The 11,626-nt window shown below is 38.4% G+C and overlaps 1 protein-coding gene across 24 annotated transcripts; it reads right to left on the reverse strand.

Annotated features, from left to right (window-relative positions):
• Positions 1-357: 357 nt before the first annotated feature.
• Positions 358-9,602, reverse strand: LOC146485918 (uncharacterized). 24 transcript variants are annotated; one of them, XM_085102157.1, is made up of 9 exons: positions 9,330-9,602; positions 7,907-7,972; positions 7,262-7,327; positions 5,836-5,901; positions 5,312-5,377; positions 4,823-4,888; positions 4,330-4,395; positions 3,676-3,741; positions 358-2,501 (listed from the first exon to the last, which is right to left on the reverse strand). In XM_085102157.1, exons 1-9 carry the CDS (start codon positions 9,520-9,522, stop codon positions 727-729), a joined length of 2,430 nt encoding a protein of 809 aa, XP_084958283.1. In that variant the 5' UTR covers positions 9,523-9,602; the 3' UTR covers positions 358-726. The 24 variants fall into 24 exon arrangements, with proteins under 24 accessions (XP_084958283.1, XP_084958300.1, XP_084958293.1 ...); XM_085102174.1 differs by lacking the exon at positions 7,262-7,327; XM_085102167.1 differs by lacking the exon at positions 5,836-5,901.
• Positions 9,603-11,626: the final 2,024 nt, after the last annotated feature.

Here is an 11,626-nt window from a genome sequence, read left to right on the forward strand (position 1 = left end):
ATGGAAATGAAGTAACAAATAGAATATTAATATTGACGATTATACTCTGTGATTTCATAATGGATGTAATTAAGAGGTAATTGAACTGAGTGGAGTGCAATTTGGTCCGAAATCATACACGTGATTTCAAAATCAAACGAGCGCGTAGCGCGAGTTTGATTTGAAATCACAAGTATGATTTCAGACCAAAATTGCACGACACGAAGTTCAATATAAATCCAAAATTATTTATATTCAATATAAATCCAAAATCTAAACGAATTTGTTTACAAAACCGACAATCCTTGAACTTGTTCTGACCCCCTCCCCCCTTATGTTTTATATTTGTTTCATCCCCCCAAATGACACATCAACATAGTATAGCTGCATTTTACTTTATTACTACTAAAATAATAGACCAAATGATGCAAAAAGATCCTTATAACACTCTAAACTATCCCTTGCAACGTCACACCCTACAATAACATCAAGTGTTACTTAATTAAACCAAAGGGAAAGGTGGCTTAAAAAATCTTCAGAGCGTCCGTGGTAAAATATAATCCAGGATCAGAAAATACAAAGTCCGTTTATAGTTCACACTTCCTCCCACATCACGAAAACGTATCTTGTATGCAATCGACAAAAAATTAACGATGATCATTAAAATAAGGAAAAAATGTTAAGTCTAATCAGTTCTATTTAGTTCTGGCAGCTATCTTGTTTTGGCAGTTTCTCTCGTCTTTGCAGTTATCCGCGTGGACAGGAGGAACATTTGGAGACAACACTGGTAGGGTTTCCAGGACAGCACTTCTGAGAGTATATGTTGTAGACTCTGTTACCACAGCACCTCTGGGTCGGTGGAACGTAGCGATAAGGGCCACATAGTGGAAGGCACCGCGAAGAACTGCTAGTGAGACTTCCATAGCAACACTGGCGGCTCAACCTGCTGTACACCGTGTACCTTCGGGTTCGGCTATTGTAGCAGCACCCTTGAGTGACTGGGTTGTAAGGAGTTACACCACCACAACGTGGGAGGCACCGCGAAGAGCTGCTGATGAGACTTCCAGAGCAACACTGGTGGCTCGACCTGCTGTACACCGTGTAAGTACGCGTTCTGCTATTGTAGCAACACCCTTGAGTGACTGGGTTGTAGGTACGTGCACCACAACGTCCTATGAGGCACCGCGAGTAAGCGCTAATGAGACTTCCAGAGCAACACTGTCGACTTGAGGTGTAGTACACCACGTACCTACGGGTTACGCTATTGTAGCAACACCCTTGAGTGAGTGGGTTGTAAGGAGTTACACCACCACAACGGGCGCACCGCGAAGAAATGCTAATGATACTTCCATAGCAACACTGACGGCTCAACCTGCTGTACACCGAGTACCTACGGGTTTGGCTATTGTAGCAGCACCCTTGAGTAACTGGGTTGTAAGGAGTTACACCACCACAACGTGGAAGGCACCGCGAACAACTGCTGATGAGACTTCCAGAGCAACACTGGTGACTTGACCTGTCGTACACCTGGTACCTACGCGTTCTGCTATTGTAGCAACACCCTTGGTTGAGTACGTTGTAGGTTACTACACCACAACGTCCTGTGAGGCACCGCGAGTAAGCGCTAATGAGACTTCCAGAGCAACACTGTTGCCCTGACGTGTAGTACGCCGTGTACGTACGGGTTTTGCTATTGTAGCAACACCCTTGAGTGACTGGGTTGTAAGGAGTTACACCACCACAACGTGGGAGGCACTGTGAATAACTGCTAATGATACTTCCATGGCAACACTGGCGGCTCAACCTGCTGTACACCGTGTACCTACGGGTTTGCCTATTGTAGCAACACCCTTGGGTAACTGGGTTGTAAGGAGTTACACCACCACAACGTTGGGGGCACCGCGAAGAACTGCTAATGAGACTTCCAGAACAACACTGTTGCCTCGACCTGTAGTACACCGTGTAATTACGCGTTCTGCTATTGTAGCAACACCCTTGAGTGAGTGAGTTGTAAGCGGTTACACCACAATGTCTTAGAAGGCACCGCGAGGAACTGCTAATGAGAGTTCCAGAGCAACACTGTCTAGAAAACCTGGAGTACACTGTGAACTTACGGGTTTGCCTATTGTAGCAACACCCTTGAGTAACTGGGTTGTAAGGAGTTACACCACAACGAGGGAGGCACTGCGAAGAACTGCTAATGAGACTTCCATAGCAACACTGTTGTCTCGACCTGTAGTACACCGTGAAATTACGCGTGCTGCTATTGTAGCAACAGCCTTGAGTGAGTATGTTGTAGACTACGGTCCTACAACGTCTTAGGAGGCACTGCGAGTAAGCGCTGATGACATTTCCATCGCAACACTGTTGTGTTCTCCTGCTGTACACCCGGTACGTACGCGTTCTGCTATTGTAGCAACACCCTTGAGTGTATGGGTTGTATTTCTGCTGTGCACCACAACTTACTGGACTAGGCGTCACCGGGACACATCGGCCAACCGACCGCAAGAAGATGTCTTTGCCTGAAAGCAAAGAAAGGAAAATAAAAATAGATGCACGCCCTTCCTCACCAGCCTTTAACTGGTGGTATCTACTAATAGTATCAAATAGTTGTTAGCGTTTTTAGGTGATGGCATTATTAAATGCCATTAAAAAAGCCTTTGTAAAAAAAAAAAAAAAAAAACAAACAAAACAAAATGAACTTAACTGTCAAAACAAAATCTGGGACTGGTTAAGCTACATGTATGAAGGAAGCTATGCAACGAAATGTATAACATTAAAAGACAGCGGAGCTGATAACAAGAAAACACGAAAATAACATAATCTAACCTGTTCAAAAACTCATTAATAATTTATAAGCCCATTGACCTGTCAAATGGTTGATAAAACACTATGTGCAGTGGTTTTAAAACCCGATAAAACCTCCTCCTTTTTAGTATGCGGTGTTTAATGTTTTTTCTCGTATGCTAATTTCCAACGTTTACAAAAACATCACTGTTGTGAATTCTCTTGACACACGCTTTTCCAGGAATGTTTTTAACGCCGTTCAAAAAACTCGCAGCACGTGTTTTATCGGGTCTTAAACCACTCGGCTCTTCTCGTGGTTTTAGATCCTGATAAAACACTGCTGCTTGTGTTTTAAACATTATCTACAGCCTTGCTTAAACCAACCCCACTCTCTATCGACAAGAATTTAACCTTTTATCATAATTTTTTAAACCAGAGATTCTTTCAGTTCTTGGCTTCATTTATAACTTAGAGACGAGCTTTCTGGATTCTGAGTGCATTTAAGGAACACAATGTGTTTCTTGTAACAGTTTTCCAAGTGACCAGTTTAAGCTGAACTTGATTTGTTTCTACCTTTTGGATTAAAGATTTTGCAGTTCCATAGACGCTTTCATGAAACGTTTAAAAAATTATCTGCTTAACATGGCTCTAAAAAGCGATTTTTGTGTTAGAATGTTTTTTTTTTTTATAGATAATTCTAGTTTTTAACTTAATTTTCTAATCCTTCGTGTTATCATTATTCATTGTAAAGCGCCATGAGCAAGTATTGATTTGGCGCTGTATAAGTATATATTATTATTGTTATGGTGTAAGTGGATGGGGATCATATTTCCTTGGGTGATGATGTTGATGAAGATGACAGTTTGTTTACTTTAAGTACATTATATAAGGAAAATGAAATGCAACTACCTTGGGAGTTTTCGTCAACATCTTCAGTGTTTTCTCCCTCAACGAAGTCGTCTTCACTGGGAAAATCTTGTTAAAAAAGAACAAAAAAGTTTTTGTTAATGTTATTAAAAAAAAGAAATAAAGACTGATCAGTAAACAACAAAAAAATTATTTGGTTCAACTGCAATATGTGACAGCTGTTATTAAAAAAATGACCACGCGCTAACTGGAGACGGTGTTTGGAGAGATGAGTTTGCCTGGGGCTTTGTTGTTATACCAAGAGGTGAACATATAAACCTGACAATTTCTTCCACAGGTTAGGATAACACTGGTGGAGGCATGCAACTGCCTCGAAGGTACAAATTTCAGGTAATTATTTAGTTGAAAAGAAACATAAACAAACCAAGCAACATACTTGTCAAGTAGAAAAAAAACTCTTGATCTTATTTCCTTAAATGATCAGAATGATGCAGCAACTTAATAAGTAATTTATGAGGAAAATAAAATGCAACTTCAAATTTCAGGTAGTTATTTAGTTGAAAAAAATATGAACAAACCAAGTAACATACTTGTCAAGTAGAAGAAAAAAAAAACCTTGATCATATTTCCTTGAATGATCACGAAGATGCAGAAACTTAATAAGTACTTTATGTAAGGATGATGAAATGCAACTACCTTGAGAGTTTTCGTCAACATCTTTAGTGTTTTTTCCCTTTACAAAGTCGTCTTCACTGGGAAAATCTTGTTAAAAAAGAGCAAAAAAGGTTTTGTTAGTGGTTTTTACAAAAAAGAAGAGACTGATCAGTAAACAACAAAATAATGATTTGTTTAAACGAGCAATATTTGACAGTTGTCATAAAAAATGACTGTATGCTTACTGGAGACAGTGTTTGGAGAGACGAGTTTGCCTGGGGCTTTGTTGTTATAGGAAGAGGTGAACATATAAACCGTCAATTTCTTTTGCAGGTTAGGATAACACTCGTGGACGCATGCGACAGCCTCGACGGATAAAATTTCAGGTAATTATTTAGTTGAAAAGAAATATGAACAAATCAAGCAACATACTTGTCAAGTAGTAGATAAAACTCTTTATCATATTTTTGTGCATGATCAGGATGATGCAGTAACTTTATAAGACCTTCATGTAAGAAAAATGAAATGCAACTACCTTTGAAGTTTTCGTCAACATCTTTAGTGTTTTCACCATTGACGAAGTCATCCTCACTGGGAAAATCTTGTTAAAAAATGGGCAAAAAAGCTTTTGTTAGTGTTTTTTTTTTAAAAAAAAAAGGAAAGATTAATCAGTAAACAGTAAAATAATTATTTGGTTTAACGTGCAATATTTGACAGTTGTAATAAAAAATAATGACCGTACGCTAACTGGAGACACTGTTTGGAGAGATGAGTTTGCCTGGGGCTTTGTTGTTATACCAAGAGGTGAGCATATAAACCGACAATTTTTTCTCAGGTTAGGATAACACTCATGGCAGGATGCAACTGCCCCGACGGTACAAATTTCAGGTAATTATTTAGTTGAAAAGAAATATGAATAAACCAAGAAACAAGCTTGTCTAATAGAAGGAAAATGTTAATCATATTTCCTTGAATGATCTTGATGATGCAGTAACTTTATGTAAGGAAAATGAAATGCAACTACCTTGGGAGTTTTCGTCAACATCTTCAGTGTTTTCTCCCTCAACGAAGTCGTCATCGCTGGGAAAATCTTGTTAAAAAAGAACAAAAAAGTTTTTGTCAGTGTTACTGAAAAAAAAGGAAAGACTGATCAGTAAACAACAAAATAATGATTCGGTTCCGACTGCAAAATGTAACAGCTGTTATATTGAAAAAAAAAAAAAAAGAAACAACTATGACCGTGCGCTATTTGAACTGGAGACACTATTTGGAGAGACGAGTTTGCCTGAGCATTTGTTGTTATAGCAAGAGGTGAACATATAACCCAACAATTTCTTCTACAGGTTAGGATAACACTCGTGGAGGCATGCAACTCTAGTGCCTCGAAGGTACAAATTTCAGGTAATTATTAAGTTAAAAAGAAACATAAACAAACCAAGCAACATACTTGTCTAATAGTAAGAAGATGTTGGTCATATTTCCTTGAATGATCACGATGATGCAGAAACTTAATAAGTACTTTATGTAAGGAAAATAAAATTCAACTACCTTGGGAGTTTTCGTGAAAGTCTTCAGTATTTTCTCCCTTGACCAAGTCGTCTTCACTGTGAAAATCTTGTTAAAAAAGAACAAAAACGTTTTTCTCCGTGTTATTAAAAACTAAAGAAAGACTGTGACCGTTGTTATTAAAAATTGACCTCGCTTTTAAGTGAAATTTTCGTGGCGTCCACGTCTAAAGAAAATCTTGTTTTTAAAACTAAAATGCTTTTGATTTAATCAAGTGTCGCAGTACTTAAGTGCAGCGCTAACTGAAGACAGCCGTTTGCAGTGACTGAACGAAACGTTCGTGACTAAGTGAACGTAAGTGATTCTTAGAAACTGACCCAATCGTGAACTTAAGCGAACCAGCTTCTGGGAGCTAATTAACACAGCGTAACTGAAGGGTTGAACTCGCAACTACTGTATGTCTTTGTTAACCACCCATAAACAAAGTGGCAAAATACCAGAGACCTCAATATAAAAAGTAGCGCCACTACAAACCAGAAACCAGTCAACTTGCCCTCGACTTCATGTCTTTTCACCTCTTCGAAGTTCTGTGTCAAGAAAAGTCTTAACAGATCGATAGGACGTGAAATGAACCACGTATGCACGAATTCACGCGCCGACAAACTGGTCGGAGGCGCGCAACAAAATAATATGACTCCACGGGAACTCGAAGAGCCCGAGAGGTTGGAAATTGTATTCTTTGAGGTCCTCGAACAAAGATATGTACACGACATCGATGGGAAAATTTTGTCAAATGTTTTGAACTGCGCTCAGTTATCTTGGTTCCGGCATTCTTTAGACTTCTCGATTTCTCCTCAGAAATAACCAAAACTAACATGATGATGATAAAACGCGATGATGATACATGGTAATTCACAATCATTTACTCGAGTAGAGGTGGATATGTGTGAATCCCGTGAGTCAGATATCAAGAACCACTTAGTCACGTTTTCTGACAAACTATCGAAAATATTTACAGCTCATTAGTGGTGAAAAGCCAATACTATCAGTCATAGTTTGAGTATGATGTAAAATCGCGCAAAACATACTACTGATCCGACTGGTTTGGAATATGCCAATGAAAGTTAATCCTTATTTCTGCGAGAGTTTAAAACTAACGAGTGGAGCAGCCGAGTGAGGTTGAATTCGACGGGTAAATACATGAGTTTGCCTGGGGCTTTGTCTTTATAGCAAGAGATGAACATATAAACCGACAATTTCTTCTCAGGTTAGGATAACACTCGTGGCTGCATACAACTGTCTCGAAGATACAAATTTCAGGTAATTATTTAGTTGAGAAGAAATATAAACAAATTAAGCAACATACTTGTCTAATAGAAGGGAAAATGTTTGTCATATTTCCTTGAACGATCACGATGATGCAGTAACTTTATTAGTACCTTATGCAAGAAAAATGAAATGCAACTACCTTGGGAGTTTTCGTGAAAGTCTTCAGGGTTTCCTCTCTCAACGAAGGCGTCTTCACTGGAAAGATCTTTTTAAAAAAAAAAAAAAAAAAAACGTTTTTGTCAGTGTTATAAAAAACGAAAGATAGACTGATCAGTAAACAAAAAAATATTATGATTTGGTTTAACTGCAATATGTGACGGTTGTAAAAAAAAAAATGACCGCACGCTAACTGGAGACAGTGTTTGGAGAGACGAGTTTGCCTGGGGCTTTGTTGTTATAGCAAGAGGTGAACATATATACCGACAATTTCTTCTGCAGGTTAGGATAACACTCATGGAGGCATGCAACTGTCTCGAAAGTACAAATTTCAGGTAATTATTTAGTTGAAAAGAAATATGAACAAACCAAGAAACATGCTTGTCAAGTAGAAGAAAAAAATCTTGATCATTGATGATGCAGTAACTTACTAAATACTTTGTGTAAGGAAAACTAATCAAATGCAACTACAAATTTCAGATAATTATTTAGCTGAGAAGAAATGTAAATAAACTAAGCAACATACTTGTTTCGTAGAAGAAAAAATCTTAATAATATTTCCTTGAATGATCACAATGTTGCAGTAACTTTATAAGTATTTTATGTAAGGAAAATGAAATACAACTACCTTGGGAGTTTTCGTCAACATCTTCAGTGTTGTCACCGTCAAAGAAGTCGCCTTCACTGGGAAAATCTTGTTAAAAAATGAGCAAAAACGTTTTTGCTAGTGTTCAGTTAAAAACTAAAGAAAGACTGAGAGACTAAAAGAAAGACCAGGTAAACAAAAAATCAAAATAGTAAAAGCTACTTTTTTAACATTAAACCTATTATGCTACATGCTTAACGTTATTCTAAAAACATGACAGGGTAGGTTTCTAATCTCTACGGGGGGAAGAGGGAGGGGGGGGTGGGGAGGCACTATTTATGGATCCCAGCAAACCCCAGTTAGTACTTGATTTAATGACTCGAATAGTGTCCTGTTACACACCAATGACTAAAGTGAAAAAATACAATGCAGAGACTTCAAGATAACAAGAAGCGCCACTACGAACCAGAAACAAGTCAGCTCGCCCTCTACTTCGTGTTTTTTTCTCCTCTTCGAAGTTCTGTTTCAAGAAAAGTCTAAGTGGATCACTAGGACGTGAAATGAACCACGTGTGCACGAATTCACGCGCGGAGAAACTGGTCGGAGGCGCACAATAGAATAATGTAAATTAGAGTTACAATCTTTATTATACAGAATATTGAGACTGCACGGAAACTCGAAGGGCCCGAGAGATTGGAAATATTCACCCAAAGAAACGCGAAGCACGCGCGCTTCTCGATCGAACATTATAGAGCAAAACCAACTGCAGCTACTCGCATTCTGTCGTCAGCAGGACAGCGGTTGTTTAAGCTTTTGTTTACAGTTTCTTTCGTCTTGGTTTACCTACCAGCTGCACAGAATTCAGGGTAGTTATAAGAAATTAATTTAATTCGTCATTAGCAAAATTTGAAATAAAAAAAAATCTTAGACATGGCTACAAAAATAATAGCCTGTCACTAGTGGCTGTTACGCAGCCGCCTTGAAAGGCCGGCTAGATATCAACTTTTAAAGGGAGGGGTTCACGGTTCTGCGCATGTCCTTGAATCAAAATAGTTTTTCGCCTTTGCTCGCTATGAGCCAAGCCTGTTTAATTTAATTCGATGTTTTTGAACCATTCGGAAGGGAACAGGTAACTCGGGTGGTAATTTTTTATATGATTGCGTTATTTTGCATTCAATAACTGTAAACACATCAACCGTGGAATAAATCCTACGGGTCAACGCTTAATTCAATATCGACAATATGAGTACAATCCACTTGCATTTTCTGTGAATTTTGGTCATCAGATCAGTCATTTTGCTTGGACTAATTATAGAATGTGATTACTGAAGTACATGTAAGTGGGATTTTTAAGACCATAAAGTTGATAAGAAAGAGAAAAAAAACATTTAGATTCATACACATGCGCTGAAATGTGAACCCCTCCCTTTAATGGTATTTCACAAAAATTATTTTAACTGCCTACCTTTGCCAGTTTCAACGTCGCTGGGTGTATCCTTGGAAAAGTCTCCCTCACTTGCAGAATCGTGAGCTAATTCTTCTGGATAAGCTGTCTCGTCAAGTTTGCTCTGAGTCTCAGGGGATTCACCAGAATCCAGTGACTCTGCATTCAGCACGGCGGCAACAACAAGCAAGGCAGCGAGGCTGACAGCACGCATGATTCTTGTTCCTGGATCAATCTACCTGAGTTTGTAGTTTGTTCACGGCGTTTAATGTTTTTAGAAGTAAATATAGCCGTTTAAATACCTTCAAACAGGAAAAAAAACATACTATTTGCAATATAATGACGTCAATTCTAATGATTGTAACTAAGGGCTAATTGTTCAGTGTCAATGAGTTTTTTTTCGTTAAAGGAAACCCCGCGACCTTAGGGTTAAACACTTATACAGGAATGTAATTTTTGAAATGGAAGCGGAAAAAAAAGTGTGGAAAACAAAGTGACGACGCAAATTTTAATATGAAAAGCTGCAATTTTAACCAGAAATCTTGAGACACCCTAGTTAGAAATTGTTAAACCGACAATTTTTTTCACCAAAAACGAGCGTAATAACGCAACGCGCCGTCAAGGCAACATGTAGTCAAAGTAATGCACTAATCATAACCACAGGGACACCCGAAGCTTCATTTCGGTGGACTATTCGGAAGGCCTTTATCGCCTCAGAAATTCGAATTTAGGTTTAAAGAAAATCTTTAATTTTCTTCACAAAATGTCAGCTCAAAATTTGGTTACAATGGAAAACTATTTCCTTTGGTTTTCGGCCGGATGGGCAAAGTAAGGTGAGCTGATACTGCAACAGCTTGTAAATATTGGACTAAATGATTCCGTTTCCTAACACTTAATGCCACTAACATTTTCAGCTTAAGCACGCGAACAGTTCATACTGTATTGCTTACGCAGACTTGCCTTGGCAACAAACCGATCTGGGAACGCCGCCGCAGACAATATTTTAATGGTTTTGCTTTAATGTTCCGTTAGGTGCCCCTGATATTAAAGCGGAAGGGAAAACCGGAATTAATCACTCTGTCACCTTGCCTCTGTTTCAGTTAAAAAAACAAAATACGAGTTATTTGAAATGCTTCCAGCTCAGCTAGTTTTCTTTATGATTCTAGCCAGCAATAGGTTATTCTTTTAGAAGTGTATGCGAGAACGTTTACGTGAAGTGACAATTGCATCGACCGGTGTTTGCGTGCTGTAAACAGCGTAGGAGGTTAAAGTTCGGAATTCAAAACAAGCTTCAAAAATGTGGTAAAAAGATTTAACAGCGAGAAGTTCGATGTTCTTTTTCATAGAAAATCATTCAAAACAAAAAGCCAGAACTATTCAAGAGCAAATTATACGCAGGAAATAGGGAAAATATATATATTAAAACCTTTGTTTTCTTTATTCTAAATAGAACAATATTCGAAACCAAGGCGCAGATTGGTGACGGAAAATCTCTCATGCATGGCTTTGTAAAACGTGGCTTTGAATAATTTAAAAGTGTGTTATCGTTTGTCGCACGTTCTCGAAATAACTTTGAGTATTTAGTAAAGAAGGTTATAAATTGTATAATAGGGATATCCAGGGAGAAGATTTAATAAAAAAATACTGGAATCCTATTTCCTTTTTTTTTTTCGCGAGATCATTTTATGCCCTAGCATTTTTCACGTAAGCTGGCTGATCTCTTCGGATGCTTAAGTTTAAAATTTAAGACGCAGAATTTCTTAGGGAAGGGATTCTTATTCCCTGATTTTCCGAGCTGCTGTTGGCTTTCAGAAAAAGTTAGTAGGGCTCATTCTTCACTTTCAACATGGATATCGGTTACTCCTCCAAAAACTAAAGGGATTCGGTTCTGCAGTGTTACGGCTGCCGCAGTTTGAGGTGCCATTCCACTAAACTGAGCAAATTTACTCAGTTATTATTATTTTTTTTATTAAAATTGAATCCTAATTTTGAGGGTTGTTTAAGCCTTCTGAACAGAGGTTCACCGAAACACCCTTTGAGTGCCCCCGATAAGATGGCCGATGTTCCGGCTTCAGTTCGATCACCTTGGGACAGGCTTCAGCTGATGTTTGTAACTATGGTGCAAGGTCGTTAAGTTTATTGGCTTTGTAGCACGGTGACCTTTGTGACAGGGCCACAAAACTATTTTGTTTGAAGTTTTCCCTTGCCTTAAATCTGGATTGGAAGGCTGTTCTTGGCTGAATTTCTTTTTTGTCTTCGTCCCAACTAGAACCTACCGGCGACATTTTTTTTAGGTAAACTAAAAATTACACATACTG

Source organism: Pavona decussata, unplaced genomic scaffold (assembly GCF_977016875.1).
Source record: "Pavona decussata unplaced genomic scaffold, jaPavDecu1.1 SCAFFOLD_23, whole genome shotgun sequence".
Taxonomy (NCBI): domain Eukaryota; kingdom Metazoa; phylum Cnidaria; class Anthozoa; order Scleractinia; family Agariciidae; genus Pavona; species Pavona decussata.

Excerpts from the sequence above, each read along its gene's own strand:
- LOC146485918 (XM_085102157.1), bottom strand. The coding sequence starts at position 9,522 with ATGCGTGCTGTCAGCCTCGCTGCCTTGCTTGTTGTTGCCGCCGTGCTG. Across the intron at positions 5,902-7,261 it reads CTTTCACGAAAACTCCCAAG|ATTTTCACAGTGAAGACGAC; the intron begins GTAGTTGCATTT and ends TTTTTTAACAAG. Across the intron at positions 4,396-4,822 it reads TGTTGACGAAAACTTCAAAG|ATTTTCCCAGTGAAGACGAC; the intron begins GTAGTTGCATTT and ends TTTTTTAACAAG.